The sequence below is a fragment of the Archocentrus centrarchus genome (genome assembly GCF_007364275.1).
Source record: "Archocentrus centrarchus isolate MPI-CPG fArcCen1 chromosome 18 unlocalized genomic scaffold, fArcCen1 scaffold_23_ctg1, whole genome shotgun sequence".
Taxonomy (NCBI): Eukaryota; Metazoa; Chordata; class Actinopteri; order Cichliformes; family Cichlidae; genus Archocentrus; species Archocentrus centrarchus.
In genome coordinates, this window is record NW_022060145.1 from 8,323,243 (window position 1) to 8,347,655 (window position 24,413).

Below are 24,413 nucleotides of genomic sequence, written 5' to 3' on the forward strand. Positions count from 1 at the left end.
CCATCCCTTCCCAGTCTCCGTCAGCTGTCCGTTTTGTCCAGATTATCGTGGTTAACAGTCTTCTGTGTGCATACCGCTCACCTCATCAGCTCGGAGAGGGAATCTGTCGAAAAATAAGGGTAGAATGAGGCAAACCTGTGAGCTAGCGCAGGTGTAGGGGAGATCTCGCAGGTTTTTCAGTCTGGCTTTTTTTTTTTTCTCCCGCCAGTTTTCAGTAAGCAGCCTGGGTTATTGATTTGGGAATTCATCTGTAATCATTTCTCTTATTTTGCTCAAATTGACTGAAATGAAGTGCACACTGAGTAGCCGAGCAAGAGCTTGAACTTTGATGCACGTAAAAAAAGTCAGTGAACTTTTCTGCTCTTCGATTCCCCCGGGTGATAAAATCTATAAGGGCTGCAAAGCAGCTTGTTACTGCTTCCACTAGGTTGTGGAAGAAGTAACTGGGACGGTTTAAAGCGGCAGCGAGGATAGTAACAATGCTATTATGTAAAATAACCAGGTTTGAGGCTGTTTGTCACTCTTATGTTCAGTCTCATTTTTGAATGGGGAAAGAATTTGGAGCTTTTTCCAAAATGCCCCATTAGTTTGATCGTTTAATCCAGCTCTGTTTCATCTGTTCTCCTGCATTATTTCAGTGTCTGCTCTCCTCTGTAGAGCGAGGAATATCTTGCCCATCTCTCTACACACTTTCCAAAGACAGTAAATAATGTACCAACGCCGAGCTCCTCGGAGATGAAAACCATTAAATTAATAGTTTGCTACTCTGAATATCTGCTTTCATTATATCTCTTCCACCACTTTCCTTTACTTCTTGCACACCCGCCAGTCTGCGGCCCTGGGCTCATTTCTTCTTGTCAGGTATGGATTGTGTTCCCATTATCATTTGTTCCTTAAGGTATGCAAGAGGCAAATGACAAGGTAATGCTTTTGCAAATGTTCCCCGTGTTTTTCATTAGTATGGCTAGACTAATACAGGGTTTACTGACCTGGGAACAGCAGGTGTACTCCACTGTGCTGGCACCTTCAAGCAGCAGCACTTCATTAGTCGAAGCAATTACTTTTGGGCAGTCAGTGTTTCACCTGGGTTCCATGAGTGTGAATGTCTGTAGCTAATTGAGAGTATGAACCTACACCTCATGAGCAAGTCCCGCTGACCCTTGAGTGATTGTACGGGAAAGAAAAGTTTTCTGTAGTTTGAAAGACGACTGAGGACAAAAGCGTCTGATCAGAGCAGTAACAAACCCTCACACATATGTTAGTTTTACACATTCTTATTTGGCTGTTTCCCACTGCAGGAACTTGCAGGCACTGAGGAATCACCCCTACAGGACCTCTATAGGGAAGCAGTGTGCAACATCCAAAGAAGAGCTCTGAATGTCCTTCAAGAAGCCTGGAGAATTTCTGAAGCCTTCTTAAGGAAATTACAGGAAAGCTGCCTCAGAGGCTGTGTTGAAGAATAAAGGTGATCCTACCAAATATTGACTTTCAAGCTAGTTGGATTGTACAAACTCTGTTTTTGCCTTGTAAACTGTATTTCCAGCTATGTTTGCACATTTCAACAAATTGCTGCACCTTATGCCCCCCCCCCCTCCTATAAATAAATAAATAATAAAGAAAGAAAGGGGTGAGTTTTTGCACAGTGCTATAAATCTTAAAACAACCCCCCCCCCCCCCCCCCCCCCCCCAAAAAAAAAAAAAAAAACTGGGTTGCAGGAGGCTGTCAAAAAAGACTTGTGAAATTACAAATCAATCAGACGGGCTAACATGAACACAGAAAAGAGCTCCATCAATGTTGTTTTCTCATATTTGCCCCGGGGTCAAAGCTGTTTCACAGTTATCACCTAATCAGCCAGTGGATCCTAAACTGCAGTGGAAACAGAGAGGCCTGTTCCTGGAAATGCTCCCACCTTCTTACACCTGCCGTGTTGTTTTAAAAAAAATCTGGCTGGTAGTTTCATTTAGCAGCTTGAATGATGACTTTTTGAGTTTTTATGTAATATTTCTGGACTGTAAGGAAGAAAAATACTTCTGTTGAGGCGTTTCCTGATGAATTATGAAATATAACCCAGTGTGAGACCTCCGTATTTGTTTCCTGACTTCCTTCTTGGTAAACACCCATCTCATCTCCATATTTATATCCTCTCAGTGCACCTTTGGCATTATTCTTTATCACCTAGAATAATAAACTCTTAGTCTCCTTGTTACCTAATTATATAGTTGCTGTAAAACCCTACAGTCGGCGCATCCCATGCGACGCATTCAGTTGATCATCAACCACATCATCAACGCTTTCGCTCTGGCTCCGTCTCAGTAAATAAATGTTCTCCCCGCGATCCCATCTGGTCTCAAACCGCTCTCACCGCAGCTCGACTTATTAAAATAAAGATGAATATGTCGGACTAATTAGATCATGAATAATTTGTGCTAAGTCAACAGGTGACCACATTTGAAAGTTTGCTGTGAGGCACCCCACGAGACAAACGCGCACGGGCCCGTGAACGGCCAAAAAAAAAAAAAAAAGAAGAACAAGGCCGGTGAAATGTAGGGCAGCGCTCCTGCTCACCCTCTTCGGGTGTCTCCGACAGGACTACAAGACGCAGACATATGCGCTCTGCTGCGGGCCTGAGCTTAAGGGAGCACGCTGTGTAATGTACACCACCTGTGCGCTTCCTGGCTGTGGATACAGTCGCTAAGACAGGCTCGGCAGAGGTCATTTGCATACTTTATGACTCCAGGTAAAAGAGGATAGCGACAGTGAGAGACAGGCAGGGAATGAGGGGGAGGACGAGAGGCTGTAAAAGCCTTTTTGAGTCAGTCATAAGGGCTGGCAGTTAAAACTGCTCTTAATCCATCTTTAAGCCCCAAGATGTGCTGATGGGTGAAAACCAAAACAGCTTTGAGGTAGGTTTTTTCTTTCTTATTTTTTTCTTTTTTTGTTTTTGAGTGAGAGTGAATTTGTTTTCCTCTAACAGGACACATGTTTCGTATCCAAGCCCTCCCGTCATGCTGTCTTCCTTGCGGTGTTATTTTTGTAGCTCTCTACTCCCGAGGCTACCCCGGGCTGAGGTCTGGGCATGCCTCTCCTCTCCTCCATGCCTCCTCCTGCCTTGTCTGCAGCGGGTAAAGCAGCGCTCAGAGAAGCGCTTATCTTACTCGAAAACATTTAATAAACGCGCCTCAAGGCTGGCTACGTTTAAAATGTCAATAAAGAGGGCCGAGGAGAATATAAAGGATTACACTTTATGCTTTTTTAAAACATATTTTTGCTTGTTTATTTGTTTTACATAACCAAAGAACATCACATATTTGCTGTTTAGTGTTTGGCGCAATGTCAAGGAACTCAGAAGTGCTCATACTCTAACAGCTGAGTCAGAAGGGAAGGAAAGTGAACTTTAACCCATGCTGAGCAATATTACTGCCACGCTAATGATTTACTCAGTGCCAGGGCTGCTTTTACATCTATGAGCTGAGCAGAGGCAGTACCACACGGCGTGTACCTTTGTACATGTCTTAAGTGGCAGCGATTTTTTTTTTTTTTAATTGATAAGTTTAATGTATTTCTAATGAATGTGTAATCAGGGCCTGAAAGTGACTGACGCGTTGATTCGAGTAGCACAGTTATGAGAGCTTGGAAATATGACTTCTCTACAACTAATTACATGTAATGACTGCCTTAATATCAGTAATAGCATTACGACTTATTATTAGTTTGACAGCTTAAGGTTTCCCTGAATAAAGGGAGTAAATGGTGCAAAACTCAGATGCGGGTTAAATATGTGAAAGAACAGTATCACTTTTTTATTGTAAGTAAACTTTATTATTTATTTATAAGTAAACTTTATTTAAAAAAAAAAAAAACCTTCAGAAAAAGTAGCTGAAAGAAAGCTTTTAGAATTGCAAACCAGCTGTTGCCACCAGCAAGACCTCTGATTAGTGATTTCATTTCGCTTTCAGGTATCTATGTTAGACACTCGCCAGTCACTTTGTTAGGTACACCCTGCTGGATCAGAGCTGCTGTACGTGATTCTTGATTCTAATTAACATTCCTCTGAGATTTTGGTCCATACTGACATGATAGTCTCACACTGTTGCTGCAGATTTGTCAGCATACATGATGCAAATCTCCCATTTCACCACATCCCAAAGGTGCTCTACTGGCTTGAGATCACGTTCGGGAAACCAGTTTGAGATAATCTGAGCTTTGTGACGTGGTCTGTTATCCTGCTGGAATCAGCCATCAGGAGATGGGTGCTTCCATTGTCATAAAGGCCAATAAAAATACTCAGGAGTTTAAACGATGCTCAGTTGGTTCTAAGGGGCCCAAAATTTGCCAATAAAATACCCCCCCCACACACTGTTACACTAGCAGCAGCCTGAACCGTTGATACAAGGCTTTCATGTTGACAGCCTCTGACCCTAACATCTGAACCGAAGGAGGAAGGAGGCTCCCGAGATCAGGCGATGTTTTTCCAATCTTCTATTGTCCAATTTTTGGTAAGTCTGTGTGAACTGTAGCCTCAGTTTAAGGTGTGGTCTTCTGAGGTTCAACGTGTTGTGCATCCAGAGATGCTCTTCTGCATGCCTAAGTTGGAACGCATGGTTATTTGAGTTACTCTTGCCTTCTCATCAGCTAGAAGCAGTCCGGTCCTTCTCCTCTGCCACTAACAAGGCATTTTCACCCAGAGTGCTGCTGCTCACTGGATATCTTCTCTTTTTCAGACCGTCCTCTCTAAACCCCAGAGATGGTTGTGTGGGGCAGTCCCAGTAGATCCACAGTTTCTCACGTACCCAGACCCACCATGTCATGTTCATCTTCACTTCAGTCACCTTTCCTTCTCATAATTGTGCTCAGTTTGAACTTCACCACATCTTCACGCCTAAATACACTGAGTTCCTGCACCGTGATTGGCTGATCAGTTATATGTGTTATAACAAGCAGTTAGAACCTGACAAAGTGGACAGTAAAGCAAATAATTGAACAGTTTCAGGACAATGCGTAAATGTCAGTCCAGCGAGTAAACAGATCGGTGTGTTGTAGTACTTTTTTCTCCTACATAATGCTGTTAACACTGTAGCGAGAGGAATGTTTAGTTTATTAATAACCATACTGTTGTAAAACTGGCGTGTCCTTGATGTTCTCGATGGCTTTTCATTTACATCTGTCAAATCTTTTAGATTATTTCTAACAACTAATGCTGTGCTGTGTGTAAGCATCATCAGACCGACCGTGCTGCAGTTTTCAGAAGCTTGTTGCTGTGTATGACTGTGGGCAGCAGGGTCAAGAACCTCCTCTAATGCCAAGGTTTATAGTCCATGAGGGCTCTCTGCTTACATTGCTGAGAATTCTGTGTGTGGCTCTAAAAGAAAATTAAGATCCATGTTTGGGTCAGTTAACTCTCTTTTCCTGTCAGCTTGGCAGAGCTGGCACAGGGACAGGCGGGAGACTTGCCCGAGGGAGAGCAAATGGAGGCGGTGGTGGTGGTGGTGGTGGTGGTGGGGGGTATAAAGTAATGCAAAGAGAAATAGCAGATTCAACACTTTGAGGTTCTTGTGTGCTACAGTATTGCAGTGCTGGTTTATAAGGTTAACAGATGTGTCTTCATCCTTGCAGCCGCATGATTGCATGATGTCATTATTAATAATAATAATAATAATAATAATAATAATAATAATAATAATAATAATATATTAGACTTATATAGCGCTTTTCAAGGTACTCAAAGACGCTTTACAATTAGTAGTAGTATAATTATTAGTGGAAATATTCCAGAGTTATTCCAGCAGGCAGGACTAAAACAGTAAAAATCAGGCCGTAGCATTGCAGGTACAGTTAATATGTCGGGTTGATTTGGAAAAGGAAAGCTGTATACATTTATACACCCTAGCCAAATCTAATGCAGTCTGACATAATAGTCCTTCAGAAGGTAAAACAGCCACCTTGAAATGATTCCAGCCTTTGCGAAGGTTATAATGTTTTAAACAGTTTTATAGAGGCGTTAATTCGATTTTGCAGGATGTACTTGCAAGACGCTGTTAACTGTTAAACTGTATTGCATTAGAGAGACGGGTGATATAAACGGGGTGGTAGACACGCTCGTCAGTCCAGCTGAGCAGCAATACAAACTACAACCTCCAAAGTCTGCATAGAGTTTGATAAAGTGCATTGATCTGGGGAGGGCTGATGAAGGTGTTTTGTTTTGTGCTGAAGAATAGTGAGATCATCAACCTTGGGCTAAATTGGCCAAAACCAGAATAGCATGCAGCTTGAGAGTTCAGGGTTTTTGTGACTCACAAACTCACAATGCAACGAATGGAAGCTCTGCATTTAGCAGCGTTTAGAGAGGGGGGGGAGAGAAAGGTTGTGAAGCATTCTGAGGATATGAATGGACCAAGGAGAAGTGGATTATGGACTGGTCTGAAAAGTTTCTGTGGGCATTTTAATGCTGTCTTTTACCATGAAACTGGGTCAGAGTCCACTGTAACCACCACAAATTCAACCTGCAGTCTTCTGTGAAGGAGCAACCAGGTAGAATGAAACTTTTCAGTCATTTTTTGGAGGTTGGAGTAAAAGTCCTCGAGTGCAGCGTCGTTCATAAAGGAAATGTTTATTGGGGATGAAAATAGTTTTCAATGGCATCTATACAGAGAAACACGGAGTTACTCGGCATATGTGTCATGGTCCCTCAGTCCTCCTGTGCCGGGTCACCATTTTCTATCTTCTCTTCCCTTTTGCTCTCTCTCTCCTCTGTCTGTGTTTGTGTTGAGTTGACCTGTTTCAGGGGCAGGACTCATCCTGGGTTCCTGCCCTTTTGCTCCACATACCTGGAAGTAATGAGCTCACCTGTTCCTGATCACCTCATCTGCTGCCACTACATAAGGTGGTGGTTTGCTTTCAGTTGTCGGCTCCCCTGCCAGGAAACCCTTGGTTGTCGTTGCTCTGTTTTCCCTGCGAACGCCACTTGCCTTGTAGTCTCCGGTTCTTTGATAGGCGGCATCACGTGGAGTCATAATGCCGTGACACTGGCAAATCAAAACGGTGCATGCCTGCACAATTTAATAAAGTCACAAGTGTATCGATAACTGCAACAGGAACTGATACAGCATATTTTCATATCAATATTTTTTCCCCACCCCCAATATTTTGTATCACACAACTGTTATTTACTATGCCTTTCAGTGCTCGTGATTTGCATATGATTCATAATGAACTAAGAGTTTTTCTTCTGTGTTCAAATTTGATCCAAAAATTGCAGGTGTCGCTTTTAAGGATCCTCTTGCATACCTTTCATAAGCTTTAATTACGCGTACCCCTGTTACCTTGATAAATCTCTCTCTTTGAACACTAGTGATTAGTGTATTACTGTCTAATGAAGTAAAGGAGCGTGAGTGAGGCGACGGGCTTGTCAGTATAGCAGCTGCAATTAATACACATACTACAGGCTTTTGCTCAGACCTGCCTTCTCGCGGCCCGCTGTGTGATTTCCTGCTGTAGCAAAGTTGTACGGTGCTTATGACTGAGATTCTTAGAGATAAAAAGACAAATTGGACAAAGGAGCGCAGGGACCATTATACCCTTCAGAAGGCTATGGCGACCCCCCTTGTAACTGATGTTGCAGTCATTTGCTGCTGTCCTCTGCTCTCATGCTCTATGACAAATATCTGTTTTCTCTTTCCATCATCCTAGAGACTGAAATAATGCACTTTGCTGTCCCTATTCCCCAAATGCCAGGCATGCATCAGCACTTATATCCTCTCAATATGCCCCCACCCCCCCCAGCACTACAGTCTTTCCCTTTCACTGTTTCCTTGCTTTTTTCTTGGGGCTTTCTTCGGAGCTAATGATACCGTGAAAAGCTGATGCCAGCGCCCGACGGCCACAGTCTTGTGAGGACCAGAAAAAAAAAAATAAAAAAATGAAGTGCCGAGAAAGAACTCATTTGAATTATTCTTTGTGCTCCCAGTCGTAGATTAAAATGATGATCTGGAAAACACTTCACTCTGTATGGTTTTGTTCTCCGGAGAACTGTGTTCACTGTGTTTTGTAACACTGCGGCTGCAATGCAAATCACAATCGTACCCTCTCTTGTTACTTGTTATCTGTTCTTTAGATGTGGGATCGGAGAGAGTCCTTGAGCTGGGCTTTTCTACAACACTCACCCACACACGCCATTTTTACAGACAAATCGCTCTCGCTTTCTCTTTCTTCCTTTTTTTTCTTTCTTCTTTTCTTGATACTGACACAATTCACACACACACACACACACACACACACACACACACACACACCACACACACACACACACACACACACACACACACACACACACACACACACAGATTTTTGACATATGGCACAAGTATATTCTGAGAGATGTTGTTTACCCTTCATGCCTGACATGATTTCAGAGTGGAGGTGGTACCAAGCTGTTTTTCTCCCGCGTGTTACAAGCCCATACTCAATTACACGAACATTTGATGCAGTCAAGTGCTCATGCATGCACTAGGCCTCTGTGTCATGACCCAGATTATCAGCTGCTTGTACAGGTCCATAACTATCTCCTTAAAAATACACATGAACCATGGACTGAAGGCTCAAGCAAATACTGACTAGTACACTAAATACAAGAAAAAGGACTGTGTGTCTGATTGTAATACATATGGATAGTTTGACATCAGCAGGCATGATTCACTGGCATGATTCACTTAAACTTAAACTTCCTCTGTTGCCATCTCACCAATATTCAGTAACAGATCACTGAATGGCCTTGGGCACTCCCATTCTTTTGCCCATTAGAGCACTTATTTGGGCATTTGGAAGTGGAGGAGCATCAATTTTCCCATGACAGTAAATAAAACATCCATGAAGTAGCATTAAATAATGTAAACACACATGGAGGAGATGGAACGTTTGCAGAAAGAGGAAATGGAGCGTTAAAAGGTGGCACATTTGTCAGGACTACCCTTGGGCTAAAAAGCCCATCCAAATCCCTGCCTTCCTCACCTAGTGCACATACTCTGGTCTTAAATGTGTTCACAGAACATGAGATAAAGTGCTCCGCAACATGTTTTCAGCACAGATGGTAACATACCACGGGTAATAAATATAATCAATTCCTTCTAATCACGTGTGAACACGCAACACATACCAAACAGCGTACAGAACTGTGTGTGTGTTTTCATTAGCAAATACTGGAAGGTTCAGTGGCGTGTTTTGAAGATGTCATTTGAGGCATCAGCATCCATTGTTCTGTAAGCTCATCTAGCTGAGAGGCTGATGATCTTCTGCCACGGCGAGGCACAGAATCGCTACTTCTGTCAGGTTTTACTTACACGCAATGATCTGCACGATAGATCTTCGCCCAAATTGTGCTCAAGGTCAATGTCACATTTGTCGTTTTACAGGCAGTAACCCGGGAACTGTGATGGTGAACCAGATATGCTGCTGCATCACTTCCTGGTTCTTTAGTTGTTTTGTTTTTTCATCTCCTGTGCTCTATGTTCATGCCATCAGTTTCCTTTTCTTTTCCCATGCTAGCATTATGCAGCAAATTTTTCTTCAGTCCATCTTTTCTTCGTCCGTCTGCCTCACTCTGGGCCCTTACTTTTTGTGATTATGACACTGTAAGTGTATGAGTATTGCTGTATGTTTGCATAAATTATTAATATATTATTACCAAAAATATACAGGTAAGTGTTTCTTTTTTCATATTTGTTCACATGTTGTTCCATGTTTATTCCATTTATTGTTTATAAATAATTTAAGCATAATGTACGAGTTCATCATTAAAGTTATCACATTATACAAAAATGATGTATGTGTCCTCCAGCATTGTCTTTTAATATATTATAATATTTATGTTAAAACAACCAACGTGTCAGAGTGCGGGTGTGCCCAACTGTTACCGTTATATGTGTAATAAAACGGACCATTTTTACATTAATTGCTTGCATGAAAACTGTGATTCTCAGCGGTCAGCAGCACTGCAAATTGATGCAGAAGTGCAGGTTAGTGGCTGTGCACAGGAATCTGTACTGTAGGTATATGTCGAACCCAAGCACGTGCCTTTTCGCTGAGTACGTGGAACTAATGGCAACTTGGACCAGCGTGCTCGTAAGACTGAGTTGGAATCTCGCAGCAAGCAAATAAATTAACCGCAGTCAGTGGGAGGACTGTCAGCTGTGGAGTTTTTAATAAAGGTCATACTTGATGTAGCAGTGTAAAAATGACACAGCAGACCTATTTGTTTATTATCTGTGTAATCAGGGTTGAGTAGATAGTAAAATATGTAATAAATGTTTTATGGTAGTCTTTGGTTCATATGAAAAGTTGTCCATGTATTTTTTTTCCCTGACTTTATTGTTCTCTGGTCACTAAAGAGACTGATTAATGGACAGAGAATTTGTAACGGTGTAGTCAATGAGGCAGAGACTATAGTTTACATTGTCCCTTTAAAGGCAAAAAAAAAAAAAGAGATGCTTGCTTTGATCCAGTTTGTTAATATGAAGTGTATAATAAAACAACCACACGGTCCTTAATAAAAAACTCTTTGACTGTAAGACCCAAACTGCGTAACCTGCGTGAGCTCAGCCTCGTCCTGAGATCTGCTGAGTGTAGGTGATAATAATTCTTAGAACAGGTGCTGCAACCGTAAGCCCCAAGGCCTGGGGAAGTGAATGATTAGTGGCACTCCCCCAAGATGCATGCTCCTCTGTATTAAAACCAAACTCTGCCTTTTATTCCCTCCAGGGTTTATTAAGTGGGCCAGTTGCCATAGCGACGCTTTGGCAGGATATTGCCAGGATAAGCCATAATGGGTCTCCTGACGCAGTTCACTCTGCTCCTGTGGAAGAACTTCACTCTACGGAAGAGAAAAAAGGTACACTTCTGTGCACTAACACCCCCCCCCCCCCCCCCCCCCCCAAACCCGCAAATCAACGTATATCTGCTAAAATTGGTCAGCAATGGAGAGAAAATGAGGATGGTGGTCCCAGGTTTGTGTTATCAAGGGCGACTAAGTTATTCATGGGAGGGAAAGGTAATAGGAGGGATTTACTAGGAAAATTGTCTACTATAGAAGTAAGCCGCCTTTAACTCTCCCTTAGAGAACAAGAACAATCTTACCTTAATGCCGACCAATTCAGAGTGTCCACCTTCAATTTTTGGTGATCCATCGCCTGTGCATGTTATGTCACATTGGCTGGATTTTACATCTAACAAAGCCAGTCTTTGGCCCAGTGGAAATGGATAGGGAGTGACAAATGTTAAACGCTTTGTTTGAAGGGCAGATTTTCTTTCCATCCTCTTACCATGGTGCCTGACCACTTAACTGTTATTCATAAGGAGCGTCGGCACAGTTTACAAAAACCAGACCACACAATCAGAGGTTATTCGTTTCATTTTAAGTAAAAAAGCCATATTCTCCTTCTCCTGAAGTCCATGCTTCAGTACAGAATGAAACTATGACTGACTACAGTTCAGCTGACATTACAACAGATTTCATTCTTCCCACTCACACTTTCACTGCTCACTTTAAGCTGTTAGGTTTTTTCTAATGTGTTGTCCTGTTATGAGCACTCTTAACTGATGTTTTCAGCAGTTACACCTCATCTGATTTTCACCTGCTTTTAGTTCTTATGTTAACGTTACGAGCCACTGTTATGATAACAGCGACCTGCGAGTGCGGTTTTTCTCGGCCACTTTCTGATGTTTCTCTAAGTGCGACCTGCCGGTATGGATTTTCTTCTAAGAACTGTAATTGGGCAGCAGATACAAAGAGAAATCAACTTTTCTTCAATACAAAATCTTATTTGCTTATACCGAGGCTGCTTTGCCTCACAGTACAGAGCTTCCCCACTAATGACATGTTAGTTTGTTGCTCCACAAGCGTGAAACCGACTGGGTTGTAATCCAGTTACCAGTCTCGGTCGTGATCGCTGAAAATCGGTCGATTATGATCCCTACCTGGTTAATCGGTACATCTCTAATTGTCACAGTTCCTGACCAATTTTGCCAATGCTATCGGCCAGTGCTAGCTACAATATTTGCTGAGCTATCCGTATTGGCATTTATGGTGGATGATAAATAAAAATGACAAAAGTGTTCAATGCCACAACCACAGGAACCAGCTGAGATGAGCAGAATAGGGCAGAGCTTAAACAAGTAAATAATCAACAACATGAACAGATGTTAGGAGTTCTGTTTATGTTTCATGTGTCTGAAAGAAAAAAGATATTGGCTGATATACTGAAGTTATCTGGTTTTTGCATTACCAAATATCAGTATTGGTATCGTTCTTAAAAACTGTATACTGGTGGGACTCTAATGAAGGCCTTGTGTGTGCGTTTCTATGAACATGGAAGGCTGCGATTAGTTGAGTGTTTGATGTTTCATTGAGTCATTGCAGTGCTGTAAAAAGTCAACCAGCAAATGTTGTGTAGCTTCCTTTCATCGACCTACATTGAAAATTACTAGCATTCTGCTGCGTTTTCACCTGACCTTACCATTACGCTCCTTGAAACTCTTTTAACCCTTGTATGCTTTAACTGAACCTGGGACTCCTGTGCCACACTTCTGATGCTTTTAGCATTTTAAGACATTTTATCCATTTCAAGAGTTTGCAGAAGTGAGCACTGGAATTTTCTTCTTGAACCCTTGTGCACCCTTTTCTAGCAGCATTTCTAATTTAGTAAAAAATAAAGCTTATAAATAACAATTTTAGAATCGATTTTATATGAATTCAAGCCAGATAGATGTATCTGATTCAGAAAACTTTTCCAAACAATTGTCCCTTGCTCCGGTCACAGACAAACCAGCCCACGCATGGGTGGACATAATTGCCTGCCGTATCACCCACACTGGCCAGGAGTTCACATGCTGCAGGAAGATAACAGTTACCCATGGGTTGCAACAGCATTCCAGGGGTCTCGACTGGTTGTCAAGGATTCTTGTAAGCCTTATTAGAGGCAGATATTGCTGCTGTAGAAAGCTGCAGTGCGTTTGATTTATACCCTTTCAGTCGCATCCGCCCACTTGTTTTGTTAGGGGTTCGAGCGTCGCAGTGTGCCTGTTACCTGAGTAGAACAAAAGACATCTTCAGACATTTCATCAAAGTTCACGCTTTTTGGAATAACTCAAGGCAAAGTCATTTGCAGTTTTACAACTTTATTTCTGGGGAACATTACTCCCTTGTTAATTTTACCAACCAGCAGACAGAACACTGTGGTTTCCTTTTGTAACAGGGAGACATATTCAGTGTTTTCCTCCCAATAATATGCAAGGGGACAGTAGTGGTTTTGTGCATGGGATGTAGGATATTTGGCCAATGTCAACATGAAATATTGTTATTAGACAAAACCAGTGGGAGTTAGCAAGGACAATGGTGCTTCTGGAGGGCTTGTGGAGGTTAATGACCAATTATATGAATGCCTCACCAAGCATTTTAAGATTTATAAACAGGCATGAAACTGATTTTATGGTCCAGTATTCCACATAATTTCATAGGAGAAGATTATCTATTCACAAAGACTCTAGTGTCCAATGGCAAATGCCTGGGGAGCCAGACATTGAGAAAGTCCCCCATGATCTGTGTTCCCTCTCCATGCCTTTCCTTGGAATACATTATGATAATTCACCCTCTCAGCAGAACTTCATCCTCACTGACACGCAGACTAGAAGGAATTAAAGGACTACATTTAAAATGCTATCTAGTTTCTTTGAAGCATATGCAGTGCGATTTTCTGCAGTTTTATTATTGACAAATTCCACAACTAAGGATTCACTACATCACTGAATGCCAAGCGAACTAAATGAAGTGTGCTCAGCCTCACTTATGAGGTCTCCGTGGTGCCACGATGTAGCAGGCAGTATATATTGTTGCATTTTCTTCACCTTTACCTGGTCTGCTCTTTAATTATGAAGACAGTAATGAATGTCTTCACTTATTGTTTGGCTGTGTTGTCAAATACAAATTCTGAACATTTTTACGAAGACGGTAATAGGGGGGTTTGCTGACTGAGGCTTTCTAGCCGATCTATTGTTGTGCAGGCAGACTGAAGTTAGTGGTGCAGGCTCAGTGGATGAAATTTGGGAGTGGGATTGGTAACAAGGGCCGTGCAAACCTTAGCTGAGAGAAGGTTGGCACTGACAAGTCAAAGGAAGAACGAGCTGTAAGTACTGTAACAGCTCACGTTTTCTATATCCTGTATAATTATTTGTGGTAATGTTTCTAACGCTGCTGAAAACGCTGCAGCCATGAGTTGCCTTTGATACACTTCATGCTGCCTTGACTTGATGCATAAAGAAACTTCCACATGACAGCACTGTGAGAATTAGTGTGTAGGTGAGATTGGTAAAGGTGGAAGCTTGAATCTGTAATAACTATAATAAAAAAAGACTATCTACTGATCAGCCACAATATTAAAACTGCTGACAAGTGAAGTGAATGACACTAATTATCTTGTTCCTGTGCCACCTATGAAAGGGTGGGCTATATTAGGTAACAAGTGAGTAGTCTCGTTCTTGAAGTTGATGTGTTGGAAGCAGAAACAGGCAAGCGTGAGGACCTGAGTTACTCTGACTGTGTTGGATGATCTGTAAAACACTAAAACAGCTCTTTGCTTCTCTGGTTAGTGCACACCAAACATGGTCCAGTGAACAACGAGTAAACTTGTGGGGAGCAAAGGTTGCGTGGTGCAGCTGCTGTAACTAGAAATGGCTAAAAACCTTAAAGGTAGCTATAAGGTGGCTATGGCGTGCCCCTGTCCACTTCTGATAGTGCCTACAGTATTGCATGCAAACATCAGAGCTCATGAGGTCCTGATGGTTTTAATGTGGTGGATGATTGGTGTATTTCCTTATATTAGTTAAAATGAAAGCTGTCATGTCACATGGGCACTTTCCTGCTAGCAGGCATAAAGTGGTTGTATTAAAGTAAGGAAGTGGTTGACATTCTTCATCCAGGAGAGGATTGAGCGTGGCAAGCCGATGATAAGGAGTGAGTGATAGCTTCAGCTCGGGGAGTCACAAGCAGAGACTGCTCTCTCCATCTTGTGCTTAGTATCTACACTGAAAATATACTGGGACATGAAAAGTCTGCACCTGTACAGAGCATGAAGGTATTTTCTGTCTATCATTAACAGTTTCTTGACTGCAACTCAAAATTTATGTTAATGTGCTTGCAAAAATTATATTACCAGTAGAAATGTATGTATTTGAGTCATTATTTGAATTTTGCAAACAACTTGGCAGCCTTAAAGTTTGAATTAATATACCTGGTTTTTTTGCAAACGGAACACCACCAACATTTGCCTGCTGACTGTGGAGTGTTTATGTCCATAGTTCAAAATTTTGTGATTGCCTTTAATAACCAGTGCACACAATTCCCTCATATTGTTGGTAAGATTTGCTTATACTATACTTGTGGGTTGAAGCACGCTGGCTTCCAAAGCAAATTATTCAAATGCCTCGTCCTTTGTGCAGGTGCAGCTGGTCATTGAAGTCCTGTGGCCTCTGTTTCTCTTCTTCATACTGGTGTGGGTGCGGACCACTACCCAGCCAATTTACAAAGGCCAGTGTAAGTACAAGCCCAGCTGTAATGCTAAATTTTGTTGTGTGAGTCAGTTAACAACTCATAACTTGTCAACATTTTACATATATCAATATTTGGAGCAAGAACAAAGATGGTTAGATGATTAAGTGTTCATCTCTAATCCTTTAGGTCACTACCCAAATAAAGCCATGCCATCAGCTGGCATACTGCCCTGGATTCAGGGTATGGTGTGCACCATTGAAAATCCCTGTTTGCCTTATCCAACTCCAGGAGAGACACCAGGCCAAGCCAATAACTTTGACAAGTCCATGTATGTACTGGGATGCTCTTTTTCTGTCTTTTAGGAATTTATAAGTGGGCTATGATTAAGAATTTCTGGGAGCGGGCCTCTAAAATTCAGATGCCTCATCTGATTTGGCTGATCTCCTGTTCAGCATCACCTCTGAACTGTTTTCAGCACCGCAGCTATTTTTAGATCATTGGATCACTCCGTAGATATCTCGTTATGTCCCCCTGCGCTTTACTGTGGTTAGCACTGAATCTCTTCCAGTGTATCAAACTTGATTTTCTTGTGAATAGGGGAGGGGGGGTGAGGTGTGCTTTGTGCCAGCACGTGACCTCAGCATGTTACTGGGGAAATCCAGGTTTACTGTGTCACCCTGAGGGACGATTTCACAAGGCGCAACCCAGTGAATGTTGAAAAAGTGATGCACATGCTTCACGTCTCTTCGCGTGATGTGCCAGCTTTGGCCCTTGAAACTGTTGATGTCCGCTGAAAAAACACGGAAAACTGATTGGTCGTAGCTGAATACCTGGCTTTTGCAAGCAATAATTTGCTCACTGCACAAGTTTGAAGACCATGGTGAAACTGCATTATACGCAGTGTAAGCGGTCAGAAGTGGGAGTGATCTAGAAATAACAGCTGTGCTGGAAGCTATATGGACATGAACGAGAAGTTTTTTTTTACTTATAGGCCTTATTTCCACCTCACAAACACAGTGTTTTGGTTATGATCATATATTTTAGAACATTTTGAGAAAATGTTTGTTTTGTTTTTTTCTTGTCTTTCTGATACACCAGAATTTCTGGGTTGTTGATGGAGCTGCAGACTTCCCTGGTGGACAAATCTATTCTCAGCAGGGCACAGCTGCTAGCACATAATGTTGACCAGTGGGCTTCAGTTCTGTCACAGTCTAACCGTCCTAATGGTAAGTTCAGTGGTACTGCTAACGGTTATTTGATTATCAAAATCTTGATGAGCTATATCGCAAACTTATTTTGAGGTCATTATCAAAACATATCACAGAAACTGGTGAAGAGCAACAAGGTCAAAGGGTGTATTTTTGCACAAAAGTTTTGATGGTACTGACTAATATTTCAAAACATAATTGATATAATAAATAATCAGCATTGGCAACAATCACTCTGCTTTGCCTTTGTTAAGTACTCTCCATCAAGGAAAGTATCCCCTTCATGTGGATGACAAGTTGGAGGATTTGTTATTCCCCTTTATCCCTCAAAAACAATGGCGTGTGATTATTTATGATGCAATTTGCCATGCAGACTGACAGATCGTTTGTCTTGATAAGTTGCTGCTTTGCATTAGGCTCATTTAGCCTGATGATATTCAGATTTTCATACAGCACCTAATTTGCAAAAAGGCAAAGGGGTGGGGGTGGAGGGGGTTCTGCTGTTCAACAAACGGCTCGTGGGCCATTTGCATTTTGGGGTCGCTGGCTTGTAATATACAAGATTAAATCCATCAGAGATCTAAGCCTGGGCGTAATTAATGGCACTCGCTGTCTGAGGCAGGAGCACAAAAAGGTCACTAACAAGAATGGGGAATGGAGTACTATCAAAACACTAAGCTAGCAAAGGTGATTGTGTTGTCCTCTTTTTGTTTTGTTTTTTTTATCACGGGTTGATTAAAAAGACTCCGGTGGTCTCCTCAATCAGAAAGGCAGCAGTGTTCAGGAAGAGTGCAGAGCATGTTCTGCTTCCTCGTAATCTAACCCTGTCAATCCCTCCTGATGCCCCTGTAGTGATGAGGAGCATAATAATATGTGCTCAGCAGGAATCGCGAGGCCTTGTATAAGGTTACTGCAGTGTATCAAAGTGTGTAATTGTTTCCAGTTATTTTCACCAAACATTTATCCTAATTGTACCTCGAATAGCCTGGCACAAGTCAAGTCCTCCCTTTCCTCCCCCATCCAGATAATTGAGTGACTTGCCCGTAGTACAAATACGAAAGTGATCATTTAATTACATTTTGTAACCCCCTTCGTGTCAGCCGCAAATGTTGGAGGCCCAGCAAGCAGAAAGTACACGCTGAATAGCAGGGGATTGTGCAGCGGGATCCCTGCTATGGTGACTGTCGGTGTGGAGCGAGGACTGGTTCAGAAACTTCCTGTTTTAAATGCTATCTGTTGGCTGCTAATCAGGAGGAAATGGCTGGTTAACAATCTGGTACATGTTTAGCAACAAATTGTCTCCCCTCACACACTCATGCAACTCAAGTGTTCACACCCTACTTGTGCCAGTGAAGGATTTAATTGCAACTGTCATCTCATTTAAACTGAAATTTATCAGGCTGTAATGCCACTCAAAGCAACAGGCAAAGCAAAACCGAATCAGATTCTTCATTCTCGCATCCCAGTTTGTTCTGAAACCTGCACACATAAAATACACATGATTTTTTTTCCCCCTTATTTTTATGGATTTAATGTTGTAGTAAAACATTTTGCTCACCAGATGCACTGCAGTGATTTTGAAGACACAGACTTGAGCTTTAACCTTGTCCTTTCAACAGAATGAATCCTCTAGTGCTTTTGTGCGGACTGACCTTCTGTGGTGAAAGGGCTGCTACGCTGTTAGGTTTGGCTCTCCTTCGTGTTTGGCATTGGTGCCCATTAGGGCAAATGGCACATTCAGCACACAGATTTCTGCATGCATTCACATTTGTTTAGAGTAATATAGAAACCAAACACAGAATGGAGGCAGAGACATACTGCCTGTTGGCTGCAGAATATCTGCAGTGCAGATGGTGAGTGAGGAGGATTCATAGCCAAACTATCAAAATAAGGCCCGTGTTAAAAATGAGCCAATCGAAATCCTGCTTTGAAAAGTAATGCTTCTCCACTTTTATGCTTAAACTCAACCAGTCATCCTAAGGAGTGTTCTAAGAGACAATGAAACCTTCTCCGCACATCTGAAACAAAATCTGTCGGTGCCACCAGCTGTGCTCGAAGGCCTCATGAATGCCCGGATTCAGATCAATCCGGTAAGTATCACTTCCTGCTCCTACTAGCATGGTGGTAGCATGTTAAGAATCCCAACTAATTTGGAACAAGATGTCCCACCTATTTTGTGTGTGTAAATAGAGGAATTTAAATGTTCAGAAGACTAAATGTGCTGCGACGAAAGATCAGAGTGAAATGGACGGCCCCTGCGACTCCTTTGTCTGCCACAATCAAAGCATTCTCTAGTTTTTGCCTGACAAAAAGTCATTTGAAGCCGGCTGCCTTAGATAATTCTGAATGAAATAGATTACAATCAGAGTAATGAGTGTCTTGTCTGTAAATAAATACTTGACAGTGTGTCAAGTATTATCAAATAAGATGGCTGCAGTGGGCTCTGGTAGCAACTTACACAACGTGCCCAGGAAGATAAAGATCCTAGTTTACATGCCATTCTCTGTTTTCTGCCTATGCATCCCATCTGTATACTGCCTGATAGGAAAACAATTATCTGCGAATATGCATTTCTGTGTGGGGGGGTGTTGTGTCTGTCACTTTTTGCTTTTGTCACTGTGGTGCTTGTGCCTATGCACAGCAGTTAAGTCTTTGTCTACATATGCGGTGATGCAAAAAACACACTTAAAATCAAAGCGGTATTTCAGATCCTATTCTGAAAGTAATTTAGCATACCATCTGCTTGCACAGCAACCCAAAGGATACAACACATAATTAAATAAAATATGGTCAGATGCAAAGTTCTCCTGTTTGCCAACTTCTACCAAGGCTGTTGTTTATTTTTCAGATGATGGGCATCCCGAGGCCAGGCAGCCTGAGGAGCATCCTGTGTGAGGGGACAGATCTGGATGAGTATGTCCAATTTAGAAGCCAAGCTGAAAAGAAGGCTTTTCAGAATGTCAGCTGCTCCCTGACTCCACAGCAGCTGATTAACACCCAGCAAGTGCTCCTGCAAAACCTGGATGCAAGGAAAGCGCTTTCTGAGGTGAGCTTTCCGTTCCCCCCACAGATCTCACAACTTTTTTTTAAAAATTTCTGAACTTGAAGAAGTTTTTGAGTGGTAAGTTGGACCCAATTAATAACAACTGAAGGGATCGTGCATTGTTGGAAAAGTGTTTACGCTGATTGGGCAGTAATAGCACGAGCCAGTGTCTACATTTAAAAAGCCCTAATTCCTCTATTGCAAGGTCACCTACATCTAGCATTCTTACAAATTATGCTGTCTGGTCTAATGAAGGGGGTATTAAAAATTTAAAATGAAGCTTCTGTAATGTGTCAGCCACTGCCGGTGCAGTTGAAACATAATTTGGGACGATGTGTTTTAACCTCTGTGTCCTCACTCTTTATGCAGCGAAATCTTAATACACTTCTGATCCTGCATTATTAAAAATACTTTACATTTCTTAAATAAGCGCAAAATATTTTTTGATGCACCACATCAGCTGGAGAATATCATAGCCTTTCATTCTCAGAATAGCTGTCCTTTAAAAAAAGTCAGAACTCAGATGGAACGTGTTCTGCCAAGATACCTGACAACCACATGTTTGCTAGGGGAATGTATTCGCTGACTGGTTGGCAAGTGGTTGCTGGAATTCAACTGGTAGCAAAGAGGTATATGGTGCTGCACCAAAAACCTCCATGCAATTGCTTTGGTTGCTATCAGGTTGCTACAGTCACCTGTATTTTGCATCAGGCACGGCTTTTACTTTGTAGGTGATCTGTCTCAGTTTCCGGTTTTTGTTGTAATTTCACACGCTGGGTGAGTAGTTGGTGGGTGTTTCAAACAAGTTGGTATCTTCCACGCAGACTACGGGCCACCACAGCAATCTTCTAGTGAAGCAATTATAAGTAGCTTTCAGTGTGAAAACCTCTTTCCAACCAATTTCACCCAGCGACAGTCAGCAACCTCTATCAGCAATCAAAAGTTGCCTTAGTTTCCTAATACCAGCACCTGTTTAGTCATAGTTTCCTCAGAGCTGTTAGCTGCCCCTGCATAAGTCATGGCTGTTGATTGGTCTAGCTATTAATTTATTTTTTCTAGCTTTTAATTACATTTTTTATAATTTTTCTCCTATTAATAGGTCCAGATGTTGTGATGGCAGATAACTAGCAGTTTACATTTAAGTTTTTGTGAAATAAAAGGTGGGAGTGGTGGCCTATGGGAGAAGAAGAGGGTTCATCACTGAGAGGACCCTGGTTTGAATCCATGGGCTGGCATCACTGTGGGTCCCTGAGCAAGGCCCTTACCCCACCAGGTTGCTCCCAGGCGCCCTCTGGCTGCTCACTGCTCCACATTGTGCTGTGTGCGCACGACATACTCCATGTGTGATGGGTTAAATGCAGAGACTGAATTTTACTGCGTGTATGCAACAAATAAAGCTCTTTCTTTCTTTCTAATGCCCACCCAGTGGGATATGGAGAGACTAGAGCCAAACATTCATTCATACCAAAGGTCAGTTGCAGCTGCAGTAAAATAAAATGAATATAAAGTCCTGTAATTTATGTAAGCATGCAAGTTAAATAGTTAGATCCTGCAAAGTCTTATATAACGTTAGATATTTACACATGCTGTGATAATGTGAAGTTCATGCCTAAGCAAAAACGGAACGCCAATTAAGCACAAGTAGTTTTTGTTTGCCAGAAATTCCCCGGCGAGTCGTCTTTTTTTTTTTTTTGGCATTTTCTGTGTGGGAGTTGTGCTTGGTACTCACCCTAAATTGAGACCCAAAAATAAAAGCAAACACTGAGGCACAAGATAATATTTATGGATGTTCTTCCTGTATGTCTTATTTCAGTTTATAATTACTGTGAAACTGCAATAAAGACAAACATATTCTGTGTCAGCCGGCTGGGTTAATTTAAAAGTTAAATGTTAGGATTGTCTCATTCTGAGACTTTGACAGATGAAGAAATGTAAATCTCGCTAATAATTCCTTCAATGCCAAATGTTGTTTTATGCCTTACATTTTGAATCAGAGATAGTTGGTAAAATTGGTGCATGTAATATTTAATAGTTACAAAAGAACAAGGGCGGAACAAATTAGGAACAACCTAGTAATTACAGTAATGTGTCGTTCATAAGCACTTCCCTAATAACTCCTAAGTCTATAGTAGCTAATATTTAATTATCTGTTAGAGAACGAGCTAGTAGATTAGTGACTCATTAGGTAATGATTATTTTAGCTTTAGCCATAAATCGATCATACGCCTACATTCTTTGAAGTTGTTTCTGATTAACTGAATAGGACAAACCAGCAACTAGTCATTCCTTATGCACATTTAAGCAAAGCGACGCATCGCAGTAACTTACTGAACTCACTGAGTAACTAAACAGTTACCCAGTACGTTCCTCATTATGTGAGGATTACGTCTTCGTTAATTACCATTTATGTGTTCTATAGTTTAAAATGTTGCGCTACCAGCTTTGAAAATTGTTTTCCAGCAATTTTATTAGAACCTATGCGATCAGATGGGAACTTATTTGAAACCATGTTTTCTTGAATTCTATTAAATCTTTCTGTTCCCTTTTTGAGGTGATGAAAGTGTGCACTTTTCTTTGACTTTATCTTTGAGAGAAAATACTGTATATGGGACAGCAAATCCAATAAATAAGCGATAAGGCAGGAAGTTCATAGGAGAAAGCATTTGAACAATTTAAGCCCGCAGGCATTTTCAGACACAGAGAAAAAGAAGGGCCAGACAAGATACGCTGCAAAAGCTCTTGAGCGCCTCAAGCAGATGGATGGAAAAGAACATCAGGCCTTCGCACTTAAGGCTCGACGTTGCTGACTGATTGCGATAACAACACCAACACAAGGACAGTGAAGAAGTCAGAGTTTATCACCGAGGTAGTGGTTGCCCGAGGGTAATTTAGATGTTTCTTTTTACAAGGTGAGTTTGAAATTTTGGAAATAATATCGGGACACAATGTGCAGTAAATGAAAAACATTTATCATGAAATGCATAGCTCAACAGGGGTCGCTGAAATGTCAGAGTGATTTTGTCTTTGTTTTGTATCATTTGGAATATGTATGGTTGCTGTGATGGATGGTTGGATGGAGCATCATCAATCCATCCATCCATTTTCTTACCCTGATTCAGGGTCACTGGTGTGTGTGTGTGGGGTGTGGTTGGGGTGGGGAGGAGCCTTTGCCGAATGCCATTCTCATATCAACTCACAGGCTGCTAAAACAAAAACACATTATCATGGGAGTCTTCAGTAACAAAGAGAGCTTGACAAACCTGTTTTTTTGTTTTGTTGCTATGGCTCACCTTAATGTGACACTGCTGTAATCTCTCACTCTGTCCATCACTGACAGGAGATTTTCTGCTGCTTTTGCCAAAAAGTAGTCTCAGACTCCTCTGCTTTCTCACCCTATCTCGTCTTAGTGCCTCGTCCTCCACTCAGTCACTAACAGTAAAAGTGATCCTCGGTGAAAACACTCGAGAATCGATCAGTAGGTTGCGCTTCAAAGGGCTTCTGGGTTTTTTTTTTTTTTCTCTTTTAGAAACTCAACTGCAGTGTTACTTTTTTATAGCTTTGCAGCCTTCTTGACACTTGATGCATGAAAATGACAGTGTTTGAAAAGGGCATGCCATTTAATTCTTCTAATTAGACTCGTACTGGGCACCTTCATAATGTCACTGAAACACACAGTAACACTTGTCATTTTAATGGAACTTTATTAGCTCTGCTAGGGGTGGTGATGTTTGGATTCAATTTACATGTCAAAATATAAGAAATAGTGTATGTTCCCATTATAATGAAACTTGAATTAGAAAGGTTGCTTTAGAAGTCATGCAGTTTCACTGCAGCATCTGGCTATGCAGTTCATGCCTACTGTATGTATAGTTTGGACAAGGGAGGACTTCTAAACCTATGGTAGTCCTCATTCGTTATTCCCGGCATATATTATATTTATTGTTGTGCTCGGTCCTCTTTTAGCTTCATCAGCTTTGAATGCAGCAGACACGACGACACTGATGGGAACAACCGCAGCAAATGCATTACCATTGATTGAGGAGGTTAGTGCTGGTATCACGTACATGTGAGAAAATTCCATACTTACAACCTGTGACAATGAGACTTGTGTTTTTTTTTTTTTGTTGTTGTTGTTAAAAATAATTTCTCCTTACTTTGATGTATCCAGGTGGTCAGGTTGCAGAACTCCATGGCCTTTAAGGCTGCTAGTTCATTGGATTTCCAAGAGGACATAATTGGCAGTATCAATATGTTTCTGTGCGGAAAGCAGAGCGACTTCAATTCACCAATATGACCCTCAGTTTACACTCACCCAGACAGATGGCTAACAAGAAGTCAATTTTCCATTACAGGCAACAGTTCAGGTAAGTGCTGCAGCAAGCTCCTTAAAAAAGCAAAGCTGTCACACAGGACTTTTGTCCTTAATCATTTGTCTGGCATTTTAGCTCGACAGCACGATAGGTAGTCATGGTAGCTGGTAAATGGAGAAAATTCAAGAGGCAGTGGTGCATAATGTGCAGTGTCCACAGGACACAGTAATGATTTGTTGTAATTTGCTGCCACGGACATACTGCACAACTGTGCAGCATTTAGAAATGAGACAGGGCTGAGAATTCAGCTTGATCAGTA

The 24,413-nt window shown here is 41.6% G+C and overlaps 1 protein-coding gene across 1 annotated transcript in view; it reads left to right on the plus strand.

Moving 5' to 3' along the window:
* The first annotated feature begins 2,775 nt into the window (after positions 1-2,775).
* Positions 2,776-24,413, plus strand: part of LOC115775067 (phospholipid-transporting ATPase ABCA1) — a 173,421-nt gene continuing 151,783 nt past the window's right edge. The window contains 12 exon segments of the mRNA XM_030722513.1: positions 2,776-2,904; positions 10,751-10,880; positions 15,482-15,575; positions 15,720-15,861; positions 16,632-16,759; positions 18,713-18,831; positions 19,590-19,787; positions 22,137-22,143; positions 23,748-23,827; positions 23,953-24,064; positions 24,067-24,125; positions 24,127-24,148. Coding sequence (XP_030578373.1) covers positions 10,815-10,880; positions 15,482-15,575; positions 15,720-15,861; positions 16,632-16,759; positions 18,713-18,831; positions 19,590-19,787; positions 22,137-22,143; positions 23,748-23,827; positions 23,953-24,064; positions 24,067-24,125; positions 24,127-24,148 — 1,027 coding nt within the window. The 5' untranslated portion in view covers positions 2,776-2,904; positions 10,751-10,814.